Consider the following 23,368-nt stretch of genomic DNA (forward strand, 5'->3'; position numbering starts at 1 on the left):
GAGGTGACAAAGCCCTGGGGTGGTAGAAAGTACTGCATGATTACAGGTGACAGATTCCTGGTTTGCATAAAGATGAAATTCATTCGAACTCCTCCCCCAATACAACCTCAGTTTTTTTGGAGAGATGTACTATCATTTTGAACATTATTTGATGATATCTTCTCTGTTCTATTCTTAAATCATCTTCATCTGTACTTTTTTTTTTGACCAGCACTGTATCTGTTTGTTTAAATATTGTAGGGCTCTCTATGTATTTATAACTTTTGGTTGCTTAAATCTGATTATGAAAATTTTTAACACGGAGAGAAGTAGCATAGCTTGAAGAAGGGCTACCAAATTGCTTGCTGTGCTGTTTTTCTATTTGCAGGGAGGTTTTAACACAGCAGAGCATTTTAAAATGTGATTCCGTATGATTTTCCACCTTTAACCCAAAGCTCTGCATGCTGTTACACTATCTCAAGTCTCTACCACCTCATTGCCCTGCCTGTATGAACCAGGCCTAAGTTTACTAAACAGTGGGGCTTTTTTTCAGTGGGAACGCGGTGGAACGGAGTTCCGGCACCTCTTAAAAATGGTCACATGGCCGGTGGCCCCGCCCCCTGATCACCAGACAGAGCGGAGCTGAGATTGCCCTGAGCAGTGCGGAGGGCAATCTAAACTCCCCTCTGTCTGGAGATCAGGGGGCGGGGCCACCAGCCATGTGACCATTTTCACTGAGGGCAATTTAAACTTTAACCCCCCCCCCCGTTCCAGCTGACCCAAAGTGTCGTTGTCATTGTGCGGTCTTGAGTTCCACCACTGAGTCCCATCACCTCTTTTCCCAGAAAAAAAGCCCTGCTAATCAGCATGGGCAGTTTACTAAACTGCATGGGACTGGGCCATCGCTTCAACCCATCTCTTTCTGATAAGGTATTGATGTGTCTTCAGTGCTCTATAAAACTAACATGACAAAGATTACAACGCAGTCCATGCTCTGTATCACAAAAAGCTGAATTCTGCATCCCGTATAAATTATGCAGATTAGCGCCCTTCTGCATTTTCATTTGCATGAACTATTCTGGTTACGGTAGTTGTGAAGGAGGAGCGCAGAGCTGTGCGGGTCCATACAAATTTCCCCTGCCCTGCCTTGACGGTTGCTGAGCATGCAGCCCTTCCCCAAGAAGCTGCTCGGGCAGGTCTCAGGATGGCACTCTGGGCTGCCAGTCGGTGACGAGGTAGCAGAACGATGAGTAAATCGCTGATGGCATTGCCTGTCTTCGCGCCAGGAGGTTCTTCAGGTTCCATCTATAGTTGTTCCACATGAGCCACAGGGCCGTCGCTGTCCGCCTTCAGTGACATTCCTCCTGAGGACGCTGGCAAGTGGGACGGATCCCCGCTGCAACAGCTGAGACTGAATAGTAATCGAATGACCCAGAGGCCTCTTTTTCCGAATACCGAAAGGAAGGGCAAATTAGGACAGCCTCTCAGACTTCAGAGTGTTGTATATCTAGAGGGTGTAATCTAAAACCTGAAGTTAAAACTACACTGAAACTTAAAATCCTAAAGGATGAAAATCTCATTCAGTATTCATGGGCTTCCGCCACAAGGCAGTGCAGGTTTCATGTTAAACCCAGTGCTGAAGTTTGTCAGTGTTCCTAAATGCAATGTGAAACACCTTTCTTAAGTTGTTTATTAGGTAATTCCTTTGTCACCTTTCTCCTGAGAGGACCCAAAGTGACCTACAGAAATTTCAGAAATACAAAACAACCGTTTAAAAAATTAAAAAACATCCTGGGCAGCTCCTTATGCACTGGGCTGGCTAATACAAGCCCCCCTGGCTGCAGGCCTCGGCCTGAGAGATCTCTGGTCACACCTAGGCTAAGTCCCTGCAAACTGAAGAGAAAATAACCTTATCCCAGGTGGTATACAATTGCTACCAGCTGTCTAGTGTCCCAAGCCAGGAATGCCTCTGTACCCATCCAGGCTTATCCACTTTTACTGGCAATCCTTGTACCTGTTCGCAGGGATCTGTACAGTGGACGCATTCTTAGACCATAGATCCAGAGGAGTTAGCCGTGTTAGTCTGTGGTAGCAAAATCAAAAAGAGTCCAGTAGCACCTTTAAGACTAACCAATTTTATTGTAGCATAAGCTTTCGAGAATCAAGTTCTCTTCGTCAGATGCATCATGCATCTGACGAAGAGAACTTGATTCTCGAAAGCTTATGCTACAATAAAATTGGTTAGTCTTAAAGGTGCTACTGGACTCTTTTTGATTCTTAGACCAGAAAGCACTGAGTGAAATTGTACAGGCTTGAGAAGCAAGAAGGAATCTCATCGCGGGTCACCTTGGGCTGATCTAAAGTTGTTGTAAGAGTGATCCTTTAAGCATGGACTTAGGCTGATTTCAGCTAGGCCTGCAGGTTCAGCTGTCCCAGAGAACCGCTTCTGATATATACAGGGTCCCCACAAAGAGGATCACAGAAAAAAAATCCCAAATCTTGGTTAAAAGACTTCTGGCCACCCATTTCAATTCTGCGTCTGCTGCAGTGACAGTTTGTCTATCTGTCCTGGACACTGTTCTTTGAGATAACTGAGCACCCGCTAGAAGAATATTTCAGGCTTCTGTTCTTCACCCAATTGATCTTCCATGTTTCTTTTTGTATAACAGTAACTATTAATGGAGGAACACACAGTGACCCAGACGGAGCACATGGCCACCATTGAGGCCCATGCAGTGGCCCAGCAGGTCCAGCAGGTCCACGTGGCCACGTACACGGAGCACAGCATGCTCAGTGCAGATGAAGACTCGCCGTCTTCCCCTGAAGACACCTCCTATGACGACTCCGACATTCTCAACTCCACGGCCGCTGATGAGGTGACTGCTCACCTGGCCGCTGCAGGTAAGAGTCCTGATGCACAGTGTTACTTATTTTCTCATCATTTCTTTGAGGTTTTGTGTAGCTGCTCTGTGGCATCAGACTTGGCTGGGTGACACAAAGATAGAGCTGGCAAAAGATGGCCGCTTAAGGCCTCCAACATCCAACTAAACAGTTGCAAATGTTTACCAACTGAAAAACAGCGTTCTTTCCACGTCAAAGGAGAGGTCATATTAATGTTTCAGATAATAAAATCTCAAACACTTGTAACAGGCTCTCTTGCCTGTGTCTGAACTAAACTTCCACTATTCCAAAGGAAAGATTTATCTTTTCTCTTGGATCGTGTTCAGCAATTAGTTCAAGACCTGTCAAGCAAAATTGACCTCTTGAACCGTTTGCTTATCAGTACATTTATTTATAAGAGGTTCTTTATTACTTTCCTGCTTCTAATCAAAGTACTCAGACACCTGTTAGAGTTTATTTCTTTTATTGAAAACGCACCCTAATTTTTTAATGAAGCAAGTAGTTAAAATATATGATTATTAATACAAGTCCTACAAAAATAAAACACAGAAAGGCAATCAGAAATAAGTTTGCTAACATTTCCTAATTAACCCTTAAGTTTAAAAATAAAGTTCTTATGAAATGCATTAAGATTTTCTTAGCCTACAATGCACAAATATGAATCTCACCTAATCTTCATGATTAGATTAGAGTTTAGATTGCACACACATCTTTGAGGAGATGCAAAATAATTGCAGGCGTAGGTCTAGAAAAGAGCCAGAGTCCAGTGGCACCTGTAAGACTAACAAAATGTGTGGTAGGGTATGAGCTTTTGTGAGTCACAGCTTATAGTATCTGAAGAAGTGAGCTGTGACTCACAAAAGCTCATACCCTACCACACATTTTGTTAGTCTTTAGGTGCTGCTGGACTCTGGCTCTTTTCTACTGCTACAGACAGACTAACACGGTTACCCGTTTAGGTGTAAGTCTGTATTTATTCCTGGTTTTTCTGGTTGCATACCTATACCCTAGGATCCTTCCTTAAAAATATACTGCCTCCTTGATGTTTTAAAAGTTATGAGAATATTTTTTGAAAAAAAACAATTCTTTTCCATTCTCTGTATTCGTCAGTCTTTTCCACATTGTTTGGAAGATGGAATTTTTAGATGCAGCTTTGTGACCAGGAGAGGGCAGTATAGCAGTAACAACAGACCTGATCTTTTCCCGTTTTTCGTTTGATGCTGGCTTGTTGAAATTAGGAATAGTACGTTATTAAAGAAAACGTCTCCACCACCTTTCTTGCCACACATGACGACTCTCAAGGTGACTCACATCACCACATACAAATATTAATAACGCACTTTGCAGGGTTGTTGTGAGGAATGAATATATTGGTAAAGTTCAGGGCTTTTTTTCAGCAGGAACGCAGTGGAACGGAGTTCCGGAACCTCTTGAAAATGGTCACATGGCTGGTGGCCCCGTCCCCTGATCTCCAGACAGAGGGGAGTTTAGATTGCCCTCCGTGTCACTGAGCGCGGAGGGCAATCTAAACTCCCCTCTGTCTGGAGATCAGGGGGTTGGGACCACCAGCCATGTGACCATTTTCTCCGAGGGCAACCCACTGAGTTCCACCACCTCTTTCCCCAGAAAAAAAGCCCTGGTAAAGTCGAAGCACTTTGCCTACTTTGTGCAGGAACTTCTGTACAAATTACGAATATGTCAAACCTGTCAAATACCCAGTGAGATTGTACTGGTTGTCTACTGTTGTGTGAGGTTATGGTCACCCCACAACATGATCCATTGGATATTCAAAATTAATCTTCGTTCGCAGGCCCAGTTGGAATGGCAGCGGCGGCGGCTGTGGCAACGGGTAAAAAAAGGAAGCGTCCCCACGTTTTTGAATCCAACCCCTCGATCCGCAAGAGGCAGCAGACTCGTTTGTTACGGTAAGGGTGCGCAGTTGCCAGAGGCCTCGATATAGGAGTGGGGACCATTTCTGAACCGGGGTGGGGGAACTCTGTGGCCCAAGGACCACATCTGGTTCTCTGCCCTCTAGCTCTTCCTGTTTCCACTGCCAGCCTGCGATGGAAGCAGGAGGAACCAACCTCCAACATGGAGGCCTCCTGATCAGTGACTTGGCCCTGGAAGAGTTTTAACAGCTTTGCAGGAGGATCAGCCTGCTAGTGAAGTTGCATTCTGGGGGATCAATACTCCCCACAAATTGAGAGGTAGATGGAAAACTCCCGCCGGCCAAGTGTGAGTCCTCTGCCTGCCGTAATTTGCCTACCTCTGCTCTAAATGGTCGTGAATGGGGTTAACAGAAGTCTGTTCTAGCAGCAGGGCTCTTTGTCCCTAGGGCCAGCTCATCTGGGGTCAGTAGAAGAGGTCTGGGCGGGGTGTGCTTGCCATTTTTGTGAGTCAGGAGAAGGAATGAGTTGAGAATGCAAGCAGGTGTGCTTCAGGTGGTTTCCTACCTCTTGGGAAAAGGATGCGCCACCTGTAGGTCCTCTCCAGGCCTTACAGTGCAAACCTATGTAAAGTTTCTCCTGTGGATTTCAGCTGGAGTAACTCTGCCCAGGATTGCACTGTTAGTTCCGTAACCCGTTTTCAAATTTCCAGCCATTACTTCCATTTGAAGTAACGGCGAAGGAGAGATTGTTTTTGGAGCATGTGAATGTCAGGGGCTCAGATAAGAGTGCTAGGAAGATCTCCATGACTTGAGCAGCTCCCAGGACCCCAAGCAGAAGGGCCAAGCTGCCTGGAAACACGACTGAAATGTCTGGTGGCTTCACTCCAGCAAGCTCCAGACTGGCCGGAGAGCTTTGTAGCTCGTGGCATAGGATTGGCTCTCTGAGGTCACCTGATCCTCAGGACCAGAAGGATTCTGGGCTGTGGTTTGGCCCACGTGCAGTTCCCGTCTCTGGCACGAGAGAGTATGGAGTCAAAAGATGATCTGCAGGACACTGTTGGAGCCCTGCAATGCCGCGTGCTCCCCAGCCCGCTCTCAATAACAGTGGCAAAAGGGAAGGATTTCCACGTCACAGGTCGGCAGCTTGAGGGGAGGTTGGCTCTGTGGTGACCCCCTGGCTGAATTATTTGAACATATTAAAATGAATAATGGTCAGTACTGCCCTGCCTAGAGAAACGTCCACCTGAATTTGTTGTTTAAATGCTTATAGCCCCCACTACCGCCACCGTATTAAAAAGAAGCATAGCTGTCCTGTTTGGAAGGTGAGGTGGGATTATTTGCTCCGCCAGTATTGCTTTCTCCATCTTGAGGGTGGATGCCTTTTATCACCTGCTCAAGCAAATACCGGGGGGGGAAAGTGTTCTCCTCTGGGATGCTCCAGAGATCTCCAGATAAGCCCTAGGAGGATGGGCCCTGGGAGGAAGCGTATTGCACTCTGTTTCCATCCCTCCTGGAATTAAGTGTGCTAAAACGCTGCTGAGGTATTCGGTTCCCATGTACTCAGGGAGAATGGTCAAGAAAACGCTTTGATGTTAAACTCAAAAGAATGGCTTGTGCTTCAAGTTGTTGGCCGTAGCGAACGTCAGTGTTTGTGCTGCTCTTTGTGATAAATGTTATCTTATGTTTAAAATCACCATGTGTGATATGAACCTCTGGAAGTGATATATCTAAATAAATAAACAAGTGTGATCTCTGCAGTTTTGCTTCAAAATGTTCCAAAGAAGAATGAAGTTAAGTGCTAGCGGAGAGAGCTGCTTTTCCCGGGGAGGGACTTGTCCCTCAAGGGGAACTCTGATGCAACGTTCTGATGCCGAATATACGCATTTCCCTGGGCCCGCTGTTGCAATGTGTTGCTGAGTCTTGCTTGATGCGGCTAAGTGTCCCCGGAATAATTCCGGCAGTGCCTTTGTGTGCGGGTTCGCAGTCCCAGGGCTCGCACAATCTGTGCTGTGCACAGCACAAAGTATTATCATGGATGGCCGTATTCTGCACAATTTGAATGCCTCTCCTTTTCGAGTTTCCTGCCCCCCTCCCTCTGTTTGGTGAATTTGTATCTTGCCTCTCAACCAAAAGCCCTCGGAGCAGCTTACAAAGCACGAAAAGAAAAATGAACAATGAACCTATACAAAATCAATAAACACGTGCAAATGGCAGGAAAACAGATAAATCTGAGCCCATCTGTGAGGAGGGCGGGGTATAAATCATATTAAATAAATAAATAAAATAGCAACGAAACCAGGTTAAAAGATTCTCGTGACTGAAGAGGATGGGCTTTACATGATTCTTAATTATTTTGTTTTTATTTATATATTTCATTTACTGCATTTATCATCTGCCATTGAGACTTAAGAAGAATTACAGAATTATAAAAACAATAGATTAAAATTCCAGGATAATACATACAATAAACAAACGTGGACACTTCGGAGCACCGAACTGTTCCCTCATTCCAGAGTTCAACCGATGGTTCAGCCTACCCCTTGGGAAATCCCGTAGCAGCCAAGAAAACTGTATTTATCGATTAAAATATTTATACCCTTCATTTCCCCATGTTTCCAGGCAGCTTACAAATCCAGTTTTAAACCCGCATAATACAGTAAGCCCAGATAACACCCCCTTCCTCCTAAAAGCAAAATAAAACAAAAGTCTGCTGCTGACACCCCCATTAAAATCCCTAAGAAGCAAAATGGCTTTGCGGCGCTTCCTCAGAACTGCAGAAGGCGGCTTCCCCCCTCACTTGTTCAGAGAGTGCGCCCTGTAAGGCAGGAGCCACAGCAGGAAAAGCACAGGTTGGCTCTCTCAAGCAGGGGGGCAGCCAGTAGGTGGCGCACTCAGGCTTGTAGTCAGATAAGAAGAGACGGTCTTTTGATAGGGTGAGGCCCGGAGATCTCCTGGAATTGCAACTGATCTCCAGACGGCCAGAGATCAGTTCTTCTGGAGGAATGGCTGGTTTGGAGGGTAGACTCTATGGCATTATACCCTGCGGAGGTCCCTTCCCAAACCCTGACTTCCCCAGGCTGTACCTCCTAAACATCCAGGAATTTTCCAACCCAGAGTTGGCAGCCCTGTTTTGATGTTTGGGTCCTAGGCCACGAAGGGCTTTAAAGCTCATAACTAGCAACCTTGTTTCCAACTTAACCTGGAAGCAAACTGGCAGTCAGTGTACCGGTTTTAAAACAGGCAGGATACGTTCCTGTTGGCTAGCCTCCGGCAATAATTGGGCTGCCACGTTCTGAACCAGTTTTAGTTTCCGTACGTTACAGTAATCCAGCTGCGACTTGGAGCCAGTCCCTGTTCTGGAAGCAAACCAGAGCTGAGATTTTGAGAAATCTGCAACATGTGCTGAATTTAGCAGTTAACATTTTCCACTTATGTGGAGTCGTGGCCTTCCCTTGTGTGACTGGGACATTAATTCTTCACATTATATAATTGGCTGCATCTCCCCCCCCCCCCGCCCCTCCACCAACCAGGAACCCCTTCTCCGCTCATGGAAGCAGAGGGAGGGGACCAAGTGCCACCGCTGAAGCATGTCATGAGGGCCGGTGCTAATTTGTATGTGCACGTTTGCATACAAGTTGTCATCTTCACAGTTTGCATACAATTTGCGTGCACCTGATTGGAGCCATCCACAGTGTGTAGGGATGTGTTGTCCTTTCTTCCTTCTACGTGCATTTTTCATTAGGAGACTCTCCGCCTCTTGGCTTCAGTGGACCCAGAAGCCTGTAACTCTACTTAGGGTGGGGCTGTTTAACAGTGCCTGCAATTCTGTGCAGAGTAACTCCAACCTAAGCCCAGGCGATCGGCGTAGATCTGAGTAACCCTAAATAAATGATATTGTAGGACTTGTTACTCTTAGATAGTGGTTGCAGTGGAGAGGTTGAAGGTACAAACGTTCAAAGTTGAAGCGTCTTCAAAGAGAGGCAGCAACCGTTGGCAAGATCCAGGGACGTCTGGTGTGCCTCTCTGTTGTCCTGGGAGAAGAGTTCATGTAAACAGAAGCAAGAGAGCTGTCCCTGGGGGCCAGACTGGAGAAACACGTTGGCTTGTGAATGAATAACAGCCGCATTACCTAGCAGTTATATAAGAACATAAAAAAGAACCCTGCTGGATCCAATCCAGAGTCTGGTCCAGTTTTCTGTTTCCTACAGTGGCTGACCAAGATGCCTTGGAAGGTCATCAAGCGGGGGCTTCCCTTTTTTCATTGCGACTGGCATTCAGAAGTACACTGCCTCTGAATAGGGAGGTTCCATTTAGCCGTTGTGGTTAATCGCCACGAATGGACTTACCCTCCATGATTTTGTGGCCGTTGCTGCGGCCTGTAGAAGCAACGTCTATAAGTTAATTATGTGTTCTTTGAAGAAGTACTGTCTTTTGTCTGTCCCGAATCTACCATAGATACAACAATATCTACTGCCTGTCAAACTCATAAGGAGTCAGCCCCATCCCTTGAGATTTAATATTTTGAGAGAGAGAGAGAGAAAATATTCTTTTTATATAGCATAGAAAGTGTAGCACATACATCATTCATCATTACAACAACCATCCTGTTAGGTAGGCCAGTATAATTAATCCTTCATTAAGGGTGCCTGAGAGATGTGACTTACCTAAAACGGCCTACTAAGTTGTGAAAGAGGCAGAATTTGAATGAGGAACTTACTGGTTCCGAGCTGGGTGTGTCCGTGCGACACTCGCTCTTTTTTATCCAAGGTATTCATTAGAGAAACCCCTGAATTCATGAGTAATTCCTTGCTTGTACCTAGAAGAGTAAGGTTTTTTTGTATGATAACAATCCTGACTATATAAATAAAACCTCATAGTACGGTTAGAAAGAGGTTGCAGGCAGCTGTGCTGGCTCAAAACTAAATCCAGAAATAAGAGCAAAAGCCACCCAGCACCTTTTATTGGGACCGATTAAAATGGAACAAAACAAGTAGCAAGCTGGCGAGTTCTCAAGAACTCTCTTATCAGGCTGAATGTTATAAAAATAGGGGGGGGACCAGATGTCTCAGGTCATGGTCTTAAGACCTTGTCTTGTCAGCATCTTGTGCAAAAAGCTGAGCAGGCCGACAGATTTAAAATGGTGTTAGGTTGCATCCCTGACTTTCTGGGAGCAAGAAGTGAAAAATGGATTCCTCTCATTGGTAACATCTTTATTCTTCGCAGATAGGATCCAAAAGCAACAGCTTTAGACTGGGTCTTGTGTTTGAAGAATGCCGGGGGCTTATAATAATTGCTCTCTTGCCTCTGGGGATGGGGCGGGGGGAGGTTAGTAGGACTATCAGAATTTCAGGCTGTTCAGATCTTGACTTTATTTCACAGTCTGTTTCTGATGACAGATGGGACGCCACCGAGGGCGCATTCTGCGGTGGAAACCTCCCATCTTTGCCCCCGGTGGTGTTCATGGGGGTTGCCCGGCTCCAAGGAAGAGATCTGTGGGCAGCTCAAGGGCATGCAGTGGGAGGGCAGGTGGGAAAGCCCCAGTCCATGCAATCTGCATGTGAATCTTATAGGACTCACACCTTCCTCTTTCTGCCTGCAAGTCCTACTTCTGTGGGAGGAAAATTCTCTGCTGGGAGTTACTTATAATAATAACATTAATAATAATACTTGATTTATATACTGTCCTTCGGAATAACTTAACACCCACTCAGAGCGGTTTACGAAGTATGTCATTATTATCCTCACAACAACAATCACCCTGTGAGGTGGGTGAGGCTGAGAGAGCTCTGAGAGAGCTGTGACTGACCCAAGGTCACCCAGCTGGCTTCAAGCGGAGGAGTGGGGAATCAAACCCAGTCTCATGCTCTTAACCACTACACCGAAATGGCTACACTTACCAGCAAATTCCTTCTTCCAGTTCCAAGTAGCTGCAGTGCTTATCTAAAAGTGGGAAGACTGTTATACATCGACAGAGAGCCTGACAGAGGGCACGTGTCAGACTCCTGAACCTGGCGCACCCGTTGATGCACGTCCTCAGCTGGTGCAGTTAGCATGTGCACGTGGGTCCGGGACTCTTGGGCCCAAATCCCGGCTCTCAAACGTTGGCATGTCATGATTTGGGATGTCCACTCCTGGGTGACAGCCTGCTGAATCATTCCACAGGTGGCCTTTGGGTTTTCAAAGAGGGCAGGTGACTCTGTAGTCCTTCTACAAAATTTTCTGACCCTGACAACCAGTGCAGTTGGCATTGTTGGGAAAGACAGAAGTTGGGTTGGGCTCTTCAGTTGTTGAACTGTGGCCAAGGGTTGTGGCTCAGGGGTAGAACATCTGTTTGGCACGCAGAAGGTCCCAGGTTCAGTCCCCAACATCTCCAACTTAAAAGATGATGTAGGTGATGTAAAAGACCTTTAACTGAGACCCTTGAAAGCTGGTGCCAGACTAAGTAGACAGTACTGATTTTGATCGCCGAATGGTCTGATTCAGTATAAGGCAACTTCATGCGTCCAACTGCTGTTAAGCTTCCTAACCTTTCTCTTTGCTCTGGCTCCGCAGGAAGCTCCGGGCCACGCTGGACGAATACACCACCCGTGTGGGGCAGCAGGCTATTGTTCTGTGCATCTCACCCTCCAAACCCAACCCTGTTTTTAAAGTGTTTGGCGCAGCACCGCTGGAGAATGTGGTGAGTGTATTGCAATCCCATCACCCCCGCGGTCTGAGGAATTCATTCCCTTCCTATTAATTCTGAGCCATCTGTTGCACAGGTCTCTCCAGTCCCCAGTGCCCTTCCCAGCACAGAGATGAAGAACCCTAAACCACACCCTAAATTGCTGTGAATTGCAGAAGGCACCAATGACCATCAGAGGAGCAACAGGAGGGAGATGATAGAGCACATGGGATGAGAGTCTCATTTAAGTGAGGGGAGCATTAGCGTCATACCTGAGAGCTTTTGTCATCAGGGGCTTGGATGGTACAAACTGATCATCTCACTTGACTGAATATGCTCCCCACCCCCCATGATAGCACAGACACAAGATCACGCTTCTGTCCTCCCGGGTCCCAGGACCTCATCTGAGCACGTACGGAGGGCTTCCTCCCCACTTTGGGTGGGGCTTCCAGGTGACGTGGAGCCCTACCGTCTCAGCGCCGCCTAGGGGTGGAGCAAAGCCACTACCTGTAAGCCAAGCAGAGGACTGTGGGAGGCCTCCACCCGCACAACGCCCACTGGCCTCAGCCTCTCCTCCTAGCGTGGCAGCCTGGCTCCTGCAAGGGGGAGGCAAGGCACCGTGTCCAGGGCTGCGGGGAGAGAGGCAGGCAGGGAGGGAAGGTGGTAGCCGCGTGGCCCGGCTTGGCAGAAGGCAGAGGTTGCAGTGCCAGGCCGTGGCCATAGGAACCAGCGCAGCACCAAACAAAGCTGGAGCCTTCCTCCAAAGCTCAGAGGAGGGAGGAGACTGCGTGGTCTGGAGCCCGCAGCAGCGGCGCTGAAGACTCCGATTCGCCGGCCCTTGGAATCCTGGTCTCAGACATCCCCTGCAGTTGCCCATCCAACCTTTTCTTGAACAGCGAAAATGCTGTGGCTTTCCCAGGCACAGAGCTAGATGCATTGCAGGATTGCACCATATCGGCGCTGGGCATAGCATTTGGCATCTGGGCAGTGCCAGCTTTCATTTTCTTTAAAAAAAGGGGGAAGAAAAGCACATTTCTAGAATCTGCTGCCTGAAGCACATGCTTCGTGATGCTCCCTGACAGGGCCAGCGCTGTGGTTCATTTGCATTCTCTGGGCGTTCTGTGCCCCAGGCGCAGCGGCTGCCTGTGTTACAGTCGGACTGACACCAGCACATCTCAGTGGCTCTACTCTAGGCCTTAAGCGTGGAAAGCTGTAGTGTGTATGAGAAGACATCCAGAGATTAATTCTTTGCCCTTCCTCTTGGCTAGTAATATGCAGTCATTTGCATTATTGTGTACAGGTTGTAGAATTCCTCTTTGCTTGCTCAAAACTTGAAACAAATCAGTGTGAGGCGTATTTATGCACCGCTTGGTCTAACTATGGCAGCCTGTTCAGTTTCTGCTTTCCTAAAAATTTACTTTGACTTCCAGAGGAGTTGGCTGTGTTAATTTGTAGTTGCAAAATACTAGAGTCCAGTAGCACCTTTAAGAGTAACCATCTTTATTGTAGAATAAGCTTTCGAGAACTGCGTCTCTCTTTGTCAGATGCATCGTCAGCTTTCGAGAACCACAGCTCTCTTCGTCAGATACATCGTCAGCTTTTGAGAACCACAGCTGTCTTCTTCAGATGCATCATCAGCTTTCGAGAACCACAGCTGTCTTCGTCAGATGCATCATCAGCTTTTGAGAACCACAGCTCTCTTCTGATAATGCATTTGACGAAGAGAACTGTTGTTCTTGAAAGCTGACAATGCATCTGACAAAGACGGCTGTGGTTCTCAAAAGCTTATGCTACAATAATTTTGGTTAGTCTTAAAGGTGCTACTAGACTCTTTACTGCTTTGACTTTGTCTTCCTAGAGTTTCAGCCCTTTGCTACTTGCCTCATCTTGAACAGATGGGATGAACAGTCAGTGCATATTTTCTTTCTGATACTCTTTTAAATGTGGAAAACATATCTGCGTATTCTCCTTTAGTCTCCCCGCCCACCCACCCCCAAGCTGAACATATTCAATCCATTAAGCATCCCTTGCAGGATTTTTCTTTTTGTCTGATCTTTTGTAATCCTGTCTGCGTTGTCAGTGCTTGGTTCTAAGAAGAATCTGGAAGCCATAACAGCATCGGGGCAAAGCTGTGCATGGCTGGAACCAAAACCCAAGCTGAACTGTGCATACTGTAGATGGGATCCATTGAAGGTCCGTTGCTCAAATTAGAGGCAGAGTGAGGGTAAATCTCTGAAAACACTTGATCTCAGGTGGCTTCAGCCTTCTCCATAAAGTTCCTGGTTCCAGGCCTGGCATCCCTGAGAAATAGGCAGAGACACCAGAACAATGTATAAGTTTTAAAATAAATCAGATGGACTGATAACGGCACCCAGACCGGTACAGCAGTGTTTACTGTGAAAATAGAGAAACCCCACTGAGGTCTGGCCCAGTCTGGATGCAGACAACCCCCTCATTCCTGACACACCATAACCCTATTCACAAGTTAGAGGGGGATGCACATGCAATCTGTGTACTGTGTACACTTGATGGATCTTTATACATGCATTGAGCAATTGGCATGTTATGTTCAACACGTGTACAGCTGAACATGGGATTGAAACCACACTTGCATCTGGGCACTAGTCCCTGGTTTCATTTGTATAGTGAACACCTGTTGGCCTTTTCTTGCAAACAGGTGTACGCACATGCGTGCAGGATGTGCGTGAGTTCACTGTAATATGTGAACGGGGCTCATAACTGTGGCCATCCCACACTGCCTCCAAACTTCTCCTGAAGTCTCTGCTGTACTACTTTGGTTTGTGTTGCCTGCAGTTTCATCATCTCATTTTAATACGTTCCTCGTTTCGAGCGCTTCGGGGCCGGTGGGTATTTTTATCTGGCAGCTGTGGCATTGTTTGCTCTCTGTGCTTTGCAGCAGCATGGGGGGGGGACTCCTCCTGTTACTTAGCATCCTCTTCTCTCCCGTTGCTCTTTGCCTTGTTTACCTGAGCCCTTCCAAATCCCCACAGGTGCGCAAGTACAAGAGTATGATCTTGGAAGACTTGGAGTCAGCGCTGTTGGAACACGCACCTGCGCCACAAGAGGTTAACTCTGAACTGCCACCTCTCACCATCGATGGGATTCCGGTCTCTGTGGACAAGATGACCCAGGTAAGCCACCAGGAAGAGAGGCAACTTGAAGAAAAGCAGCAAAGGGATGCTTCGAAAATATCCTGGGCTTGTTGATTTCTTTCCAGTGGAGATTCGTTTGCTCTCTGTTGCACACACAACTCCTTGGAGACGCATTTAATTCTTTCTCTACAGGGGGAGCCATAGTGACTCTGATAAATGGTTCACGTTGATGCTGCTTTTTCTGTGCAGTGTGGGAGAATAACGAGTGCCGATCACAATGTCAAAACCCTTCACTGGCTTGGGTAGTTTTGCAGAGAAGTACAAAACATTTCAGCCGTGTGCTTGTGCATGTCTCTTTGCCAAGGTTTAGCCTGAAAACAGTGCAAACAGAACAAACCATACATAGAGGAAAAATAAATGAGTAGTAATCAACTAAAATATACAACTCAAACAATAAACCAACATACCAGTCAAAATATATATTAAGTACAATAAAAAATACAATGTCAAACGTATTCAAAGAAGCATAACCGAAACACAGTTAAAGCATACCTCCACCCGTGGCTAGCTGCTCTAGAATGAAAATTAAAGGTTCAGTCCTTTAATTGTGCATTTAGCTGCCATTTGAATTTCCCTGCTTTGACTTGTTGCATTGGAGCACTTTATTGTGTGATTTACTGTTCACTTCATTGCTGAGATGTGTTTCCGTCCCTGAGGACGTATTTGGACGATACAACAGGCAATACAGCCAGCCCTGGTTGTCGGGCAGCCGGATACGTCTCCTGAACATTCTGCTTCTTACTATATGTCACATACCTGCCAAAGAAAAAAAATATGGAGGATTATGGATTTGACTTTGCAGCACATCTTTTTCACTTACTTTGTTTACTTACCTCTGGACTGAATCTCTTCAGTGACGGTTGATTCTATGGATGGGACTGTACCTTTAATTTTCGTTCTCGAGTGGCTAGCCACGTGTGGATGTATGCTTTAATTGTGTCTCAATTATAATAATAACATAATAATAACATTAGATTTATATACCACCCTTCAGGATGACTTGACACCCACTCAGAGTGGTTTACAAAGTATGTTACTATTATCCCCACAACAACAATCACCCTGTGAGGTGGGTGGGGCTGAGAGAGCTCTGAGAGAGCTGTGACTAGCCCAAGGTCACCCAGCTGGCTTCAAGTGGAGGAGTGGGGAATCAAATCCGGCTCTCCAGATTAGAGTCCCGCCGGTCTTAACCACTACACCAAACTGGCTATGCTTCTTTGCTTCTTCTTATGCTTCTTTGAATAATGCTTCTTTGAATAAGTTTGACATTGTATTTTCTATTGTATTTAATATATATTTTGGACTGGTATGTTGGTTTATTGTTTGAGTTGTATATTTTAGTTGATTACTACTCATTTATTTTTCCTCTATGTACAGTTTGTTCCATTTGCATTGGTTTCTGTTTGTTGGAGGAGCCAGGTTGTAGCCTGAAGCAGTGCTTCTAACAAGCTGGTTGCCCAGAAGGCCTGTGAAAAGTTAGATCCCAAGAATTTCATCTGTTGCCCTTGAGTTCTAGTATTATGGGTGAAGGAGAAAAAGCGCTCTCTATCGACTTTCTCCACCCCATGCATAATTTTATAATCCTGTATCATGTCTCCCCTTAGCTATCTTTTTCTAGACTGAAAAGGCCCAGACTTTCCTCATAGGGAAGGAGATCCGATCCCATAATCATCTTGGTTGTCCTCATTTGTACTTTTTCCAAGTCTGCAACTTTGACATAGATGACAGAGTGATTTTAAAAGTGTTGAAGGTTTTAGGTCAGCTGTTGAGGAGCAGATGCAGAGATCTGAGGGCAAAGAACTGCCGAAAGACTTAGGCCTGCCGAAAAAAGTTAAAGATGAGTCCGAAAAAGTTAAAGTTGAGTCCAAAGAGTATCTCCTAACTATGGAAGCAGATCATCACCTTATGGAATTCTGACTGGCTGGCTTTTCTAGCCTTATTCTGTCAGACCTTTTTCCTCTTTCTCATCTTCCATTTTTCTGGTGGCTTGTAGTGTTACATTTGTACAGTCTGGAAAGGAAATAGCATTCTCTGTCGGAGGGCCTGTCCTGGATGCCTGATGGAGAAGTTCACAAAAGAGTGAGCCATGCATTCAGCATCGAGGGAATGGTTTGCTTGGAGTGTGTACGTAATTGGCTTAATTGCTGTGGGAGCGCACAAACTTGCGATCAAGACATCCAATCCAGCCACTTCCTGAGGGTCTGGGACGTGCTCTAGCAAGAATTCGTAAAATGCATTTCTCTGAAATCCAGGAAGCACGTTTTGCATGCATGGTTTCAGATGGGTAGCCATGTTGGTCTGCAGTCTGGGTCCAATAGGCATCTTAAAGACCCACTGGATTGCCGGGGTATGAGCTCCTGACGAAGGGACCTTTGACTCTTGAAAGTTCATACCCTGGAAACCTTGTTGATCTTTAAGCTGCTAGTGGACCCGGATCTTGCTCTTTGCATAAACAGATCCCTGAAACACAGAAGTATAAAATTCAACACACGGTAGCACCGTTGGAAGATAATTTTCCAAGTCAGCCACAACTAACAGACACGTTCTAGTGTTAGAGAAAGTTAAAAATTCAGTTCGGTTCCAAAGTAGCGGTTAGCGTGTCAGACTAGGAGCTGGGAGGCCCGAGTTCAGAGCCACTGCTCTGCCTTGAAGCTGGCTGGGAGGCCCCCTTGCGCTAGTGACTCTCTCTCAGCCGTACCTGCTCCACAGGACTGTTCTGAGGATAAAAGAGGCAGGGAGAATGAGAGAGGGCGCTCTGAATTCCTTGCAGGAAAGATGGCATAAAAACGTGCTAAGGAAATAAATATTGGCAAATGCATGTACTTCGTGAGAAAACGGATGAAACAAGCGCCTGCATCAGGTTGGGTGTCCTGCCATGTCTATGCTGCCGGGTAAGCTGTGAGCCCTGGGCTCTGTGAAGGTCTGGACGGCCATTGAAGAGCCCACAAGTTGAGACCGAGGGTGGAGCTGGGCCAGTTTCCTGCCTAAGCCCTGTGTGCACCTGATGTCTGTTGGCTCGGGGGCTTTTGGGAGCCAGCGGCCTGAGGAGGAGGCGAGCTGTCGTTTTGTATTGGCAGTAATTGGAGAGGCCCCCTCACGCTTGGGCAGGCAGAGATGCTTTGCTCCTGTTGATTGCCTCCCTGGTGGTGCCTGCCAAGGCCGCAACAAGTACCTGCGGTGGCTCAAACCTCTCAGCTCCTGAGGATAGCTAATTAATCTATCTGGAAACAAGACACAGAGCTTGCAGCAGCCGTGGCTCTTTAACTGAGTCAGAACCTAGCTGATCTGGGCTGTTGGACCGCTTTCTCTTTGGAGCCAGTGCCCAGCTGACCAAAAAAAAAACTACATAAAGCACGACACCTCGTATTTGGCGCTATTTGCAGATGAGGCCTTGCTCAGTCGGAGAGCACCTGCTTCACATGTGGAAAGAAGGTCACAGGCCAGATCCTTGGTGTCTTAAAAAGGGAACTCGGGTATCAGGCCTAGGAGAGCCACTTTCCTTCAGAGTAGACGCCGCAGTGGTAGGTAGACCAACAACTGAATCAGCATAAGGCCGCTTCATTCATATCATCTGCAACTAGTATCAAGCAGGAGGGACCAAGTACGTCTGACCCTTCCCAAGTCAGCAGCAATTCTCCAGACAACTGCATCATCACTTTAATGTTTGTACTGTCACCCTTCTGCTTTGAAAGAGACTTTTTTTTTTGGTTACCCAACTCTTAAACATCTTTCAAACAAAAAAAATCTGGAAAATCCATCCATGGTTGAAAGAGGGGAAGATACCTCTTTGTGCATAGAATTATTCCTTTATACTGCATCTTCAGAAGCGCGCTCCAAGTGGCTCACACAGTAAAAAACTATACAACAAAATCATAGAAACAGCAAGATAAGAGTTGTCAATATGAAAGAGAGGCGGTCCCCGTATGTATGCTAGACCAAGGCTGTGATAGCCAGGACCTTGAACTGAGCACAGTAATTGATAGGTAGCCAATAGAGTGACTGCAAGATGGGAGTGATATAGTTGTGTTCTTTATACACTCCTTTTTAAAGGCTCCCACTTTCTGTGACACCCCGCCCCTCCTCTGGCTTGCTGTTCTGTTTTTTGGCAAAGTTTGCAAAGCTTGAACTTCTTGTTCAAAATGAGGCATGTAAACGGAGCTTGTTTATCCAGAGCAAGCATATTTGAATACAGTTTGGCAACTTTGAATCCAACTCTTTTAAACCAAGAGTAAAAACAAATCTGAGAAGACAATGCCTGAGGTCGTTCATGTCCCCAAGTCGCTGGCTACCTGGTTTAGGGTGCAAAGCTGTCTAAACAAAGCACCCTTTCACATGTGTGCTCTCCTCTCCCCCGCCCCCGCCCCCCAGTTTGTTTTGGTGGTGGTTTTAAATACGCCGTGATACAATTCTTGTGATGTTTTGTTGCGACTTGGGGCCATAGTTTTGTTTGCAGGGCTGCTCCATTCTTTCAAGTCACCCTCGAAAACTGCCACTTTTTATCTGCTATCTGTTAGGGAGGAAAAAGCCATTTGTGTTCTGTGGGCCTTTGATATAGAATGAGTGCTGCAAAGTGAGGGGACGGGCCCTTTCACCTGCAGTACCAATGATCGGAGCCACCTGTAGAATTGCCAGTTGGCCTACCTGGCATGCCCCTATGCCTTTAACTACCAATAGGAGAAGCGCCCTTAGATACAACCGCAACAACCAACGTGGAAAACCACTTTGGTTGTTGCCTATGCCTTTAACAGCAGCTGGGACTGCAGAAATTGGTAGGTGAAGCTTTTTATGGCCTGGAAATAATCATGGTTGTCTGTCTCCACATCAAGCATCCAAGGCACACCGAGCCCCTGGAGTAGCGATGTGGGTCTTTTCCACATGCACCTGGCCTCTGGGTCAGGCACGTTTGGTGCAGCTTTTCTTTCTGGCTAAATCAGTACTGACAACTCCATCCTACCTCCCAACAAGAATTGTTTTGTGAATCTTTTGTGAGATGTTATTTATGGTCGCAGCCACCTTACAAAATGAACTCCTTTGGTTTGCTTGGGGTGGGGTGGGGGTGGGAGAGATCCTGCAGTTTGGACATTGTGTATTTTGGAAGCAAGTATTTAAAGGAGTTGGTTCTCGTGCCAACTGTTAAAGTAATGTTCAAAGTGACCGACAGGGCGAGTTCCGTGTTCAGTTTAAGTAACAGGCGTCACATGGCAGGCATAAGCAGCTTGTGCTGAGAAGCCGTTGAGAGGAGAGGAGAATCCAGAGGGTGGTCCGGGGGCACCAAGCTAAGTAGAAGGCCTAGTCAGTACATCAAGGGGAAAGGATTACTCACTTTGAGCTTAGACATCCATGGTTCCCTGGCTGCCATCGTAATGGTAGGAAAAGTGACCCCTTTAAAAAGTGAGCCCTTACAACTAAAAGAATATGTTGTACATTTAACGTGGCTCATACACTATATGAAACGTCAGCCTCCACATTCACAGTATTTCAGGATCACAGTCCTTGAGAACAACGGTCAGGTACTCTAACAAATTGTGATTCCTCTCTGGTTATGAAGTCCCAGGACCTATCCAAAGGCATCTGTCACTTCTGCAGCTCCTAGCTTTTATAAAATAAAGCACAGGATATAAGCATAATGTTTGTGGCACTAGATGGTAACTGCTGTTCTCGCCATGGCGTAACACATGAGACTGTTTTATACTGAATCAGGCCATTGATGGGTCAAGGTCAACATTGTCTACTCAGACTGGTAGCAGCTCTCAGCAGGCTCTCAGGCTTTTCACATCGCTTACTCCCAGTACTTTTAACTGAAGATTGAACCTGGGGCCTTCTACATGCTAAGCAGATGCTCTGAGCCATCCCGCCCCCCCCCCCCCGCCCCGGACAAAAGATCAAGAGTTGGTTGCGACCCAGATTCTATTTCATGGATCCAGGATCTCTGGAGGAAGTCTCCTTTCCAACTTCATGTGATCTTTAATGAACTACACAGCTTCCGTAGCTTTTGAGTTGAGAATAGATGGCTTTTGAGAATAGTTGGCTTTTGAGTTGAGAATAGATGGCTTTTGAGAATAGTTGGCTTTTGAGTTGAGAATAGATGGCTTTTGAGCTTTTGAGAATAGATGGTATTCTCTTTGTGGGGAGGTGGTGCTCTGTTGTCTTGATGCTGGAAGGAAGGCAGTGGGAGGGCTTCTGGTGTTCTGGCCTCACTGACAGTCCTTTAGATGGCACTGGATTTCTAGCCACTGTGTGTGACAGAATGTTGGACTGGATGGGCCACTGGCCTGATCCAACATGGCTTTGCTTATGTTCTTATGTTCTTATGAGTTACCAACGTTCCCTCTCTTTTTATTGCCATAGGCCCAGCTGCGAGCATTCATTCCTGAAATGCTGAAGTACTCAACGGGTCGTGGGAAGCCAGGCTGGGGGAAGGAGAGCTGCAAGCCTGTTTGGTGGCCAGAAGACATCCCGTGGGCCAATGTTCGCAGCGACGTCCGGACAGAGGAGCAGAAGCAGCGGGTGCGTGTCAAGCGGTCCCTTGTTTTTATCCCCTTTGCAGAAGCACCTTTACTTTGTACGGCAAGGCAGACAGGACTGATCTCTGTAGGTTAGCCTTTTGGCGCATTGGTGATGTTTTGCTTCCAGTGATTTCAGTAGCTCAGGCAAGAACATGAGAACGGCCATCCTGGGTCAGGCAGAAGGTTGGTCTTGCTCAGCTTTTGGGGCTGGATCCAGACTTGATTTTCCATCGGCAGAATAGAACTTGCCTGCTTCCCTCCTTAAAGCTGAATATTCCAGTTGGGTCATTTTATGACTGAATTGTATGCATCTTTATGGTTTTAAATGGAGACTTCTAATGAAAATTTTAAATATCTGCTCTGAGTTCATTTGCGGGGAGAGCGGGCTCTAAGTTCAATCAATCAATCAAAGAAGGAAGGCCAAAGTGCCTCCAAACTGCAGTGGTTTGACAGAAGGTACTGATGGGAGAAAAACAGTGTTTGTGCATGTTGCTTTTGTGTAACCTCAGATTCAGAAGACCGTTCTCGGTTAATAAATATGGAATAACTGAGAACCTCTTGATTTTATTTACACTCGCTTAACAGAGGTTAGACATTTCACACATTAACAAGCACTCACAGAAGGGGAGTTAAAACGTATGGGTGCTGTATACTGTACAATGCTTTTTGGAGTCCATGCATTAAATATCATGGGATGTATAGATATATATATATAAATGGAGTGTTGGGCTAGGATCTGGAGATCCAGGTTCGAATCCCCACTCATCCATGGAAGCTCACTAGGAGACCTTGGACCAGTCACATGCTCTCAGCCTAACCTTCATCGCAGGGTTGTTGCAAGGATAAAAAGGAGGAGAGGAAAATGATGCAACTTTTTTTTTTAAACTATTTTTATGCTGCCTTTCCATTCAGCTTAGGGTCTCCAAGGCCACAGGCAAAAAAATTAAAACTAAGCTTTAAAATAGTACGAAAATAAATAAATTTGGTTGGACTATTTTCACATGTAGATTTTCCCCCCTCTACTTTGAAAACACTTTTTGTGGTGTAAACATTGCCTCTTAGTAAATTATATCCCAGTTTTTATTTCAGGAGCATTACAAAAGTTGTGCGCTTATTATTAGTGCAGCTTGTGAAATCTTTGCTCGGTAGTAAAAAGTCCAGTAGCACCTTTAAGACTAACCAACTTTATTGAGGCATAAGCTTTCGAGAACCACAGCTCTCTTCGTCAGATGCTGGCTAACTCTTCTGGATCTTTGCTTGGTAGGACAATGTGGGTCTTAACCATGAGTAAATTCCCTGACTGTGACTCCCCTCCCTCCATTCTTACAGGTATCTTGGACACAGGCGTTGCGGACTATTGTGAAGAATTGCTACAAGCAGCATGGCCGAGAGGACCTGTTATATGCTTTTGAGGATCAGCAAACACAGCCAACAGCAGCAACACACAGCATAGCACATCTGGTACCGTCCCAAACTGTAGTCCAGACCTTCAGCAATCCAGATGGCACTGTCTCTCTCATCCAGGTGAGCAGGCATGGGACTCAGTTTCTCCAAGAAGTGATATAGTTGTGGAAGTCAGCCTAGGCATCTTGATTGGGCAGCCAGGTCCTAGGAGAGCGGTGGGGTGGACGAGAAAAATGTATTCTGTGTGTACGTACTCAAGAGTGCTTCTGTCTTTATTGTGGCTCACGTAAGCCCCGGGAGAGTCCAGTAGCACCTTTAAGACTAACCAACTTAATTGTAGCGTAAGCTTTCGAGAACCACAGCTCTCTTCGTCAGACTACAGACTAACATGGCTAACTCCTCTGGATCTGTAGTCCCAGGGAGGGTCTCTGGCAATGTGAACAGGTTCCCAGGCTCATTGGTGAGTTCTAACTCGCATTAAGTGCCAAGTCAGAAACCCGGAGTGAGGGAGAGAAGGCGCAGGTCACTTTCTTTTAATGTCTGTAACACAAAGTTTGAATTAAACACTGGTTTTGGTTTACCATAAATAACAACGCTTTGCTGTTATGGTGAAGATCCTGGCTGGTATCTGGAGAATCATGCTAAAAGTCCTGTTGCATCTGACAAAGAGAGCTGTGGTTCTCAAAAGCTTATGCCTCAATAAAGTTGGTTAGTCTTAAAGGTGCTACTGGACTTTTTCCTGTTGAAATTGATAAGCCTGAAGTTACAATGGAATTTTTCTATTGATTTCAATAGAGCTTAACCCAAGTCTCTTATTGTTTGGGCTTAATTAATATTACTGTACTTACCTGAG

At 46.2% G+C, this 23,368-nt stretch overlaps 1 protein-coding gene across 2 annotated transcripts in view; it reads left to right on the forward strand.

The window, feature by feature from the left end:
- NRF1 (nuclear respiratory factor 1) overlaps nt 1-23,368 on the forward strand; it is a 68,082-nt gene that overhangs the window by 15,893 nt on the left and 28,821 nt on the right. For both annotated transcript variants that reach the window (XM_054988677.1, XM_054988679.1), the window contains exons 2-7: nt 2,649-2,880; nt 4,691-4,805; nt 11,321-11,447; nt 14,444-14,584; nt 20,954-21,112; nt 22,441-22,635. In XM_054988677.1, coding sequence (XP_054844652.1) covers nt 2,658-2,880; nt 4,691-4,805; nt 11,321-11,447; nt 14,444-14,584; nt 20,954-21,112; nt 22,441-22,635 — 960 coding nt within the window. In that variant the 5' untranslated portion in view covers nt 2,649-2,657. The remainder of the gene's footprint in view (nt 1-2,648; nt 2,881-4,690; nt 4,806-11,320; nt 11,448-14,443; nt 14,585-20,953; nt 21,113-22,440; nt 22,636-23,368) is intronic.

This window comes from Eublepharis macularius, chromosome 9 (genome assembly GCF_028583425.1).
Source record: "Eublepharis macularius isolate TG4126 chromosome 9, MPM_Emac_v1.0, whole genome shotgun sequence".
NCBI lineage: Eukaryota > Metazoa > Chordata > Lepidosauria > Squamata > Eublepharidae > Eublepharis > Eublepharis macularius.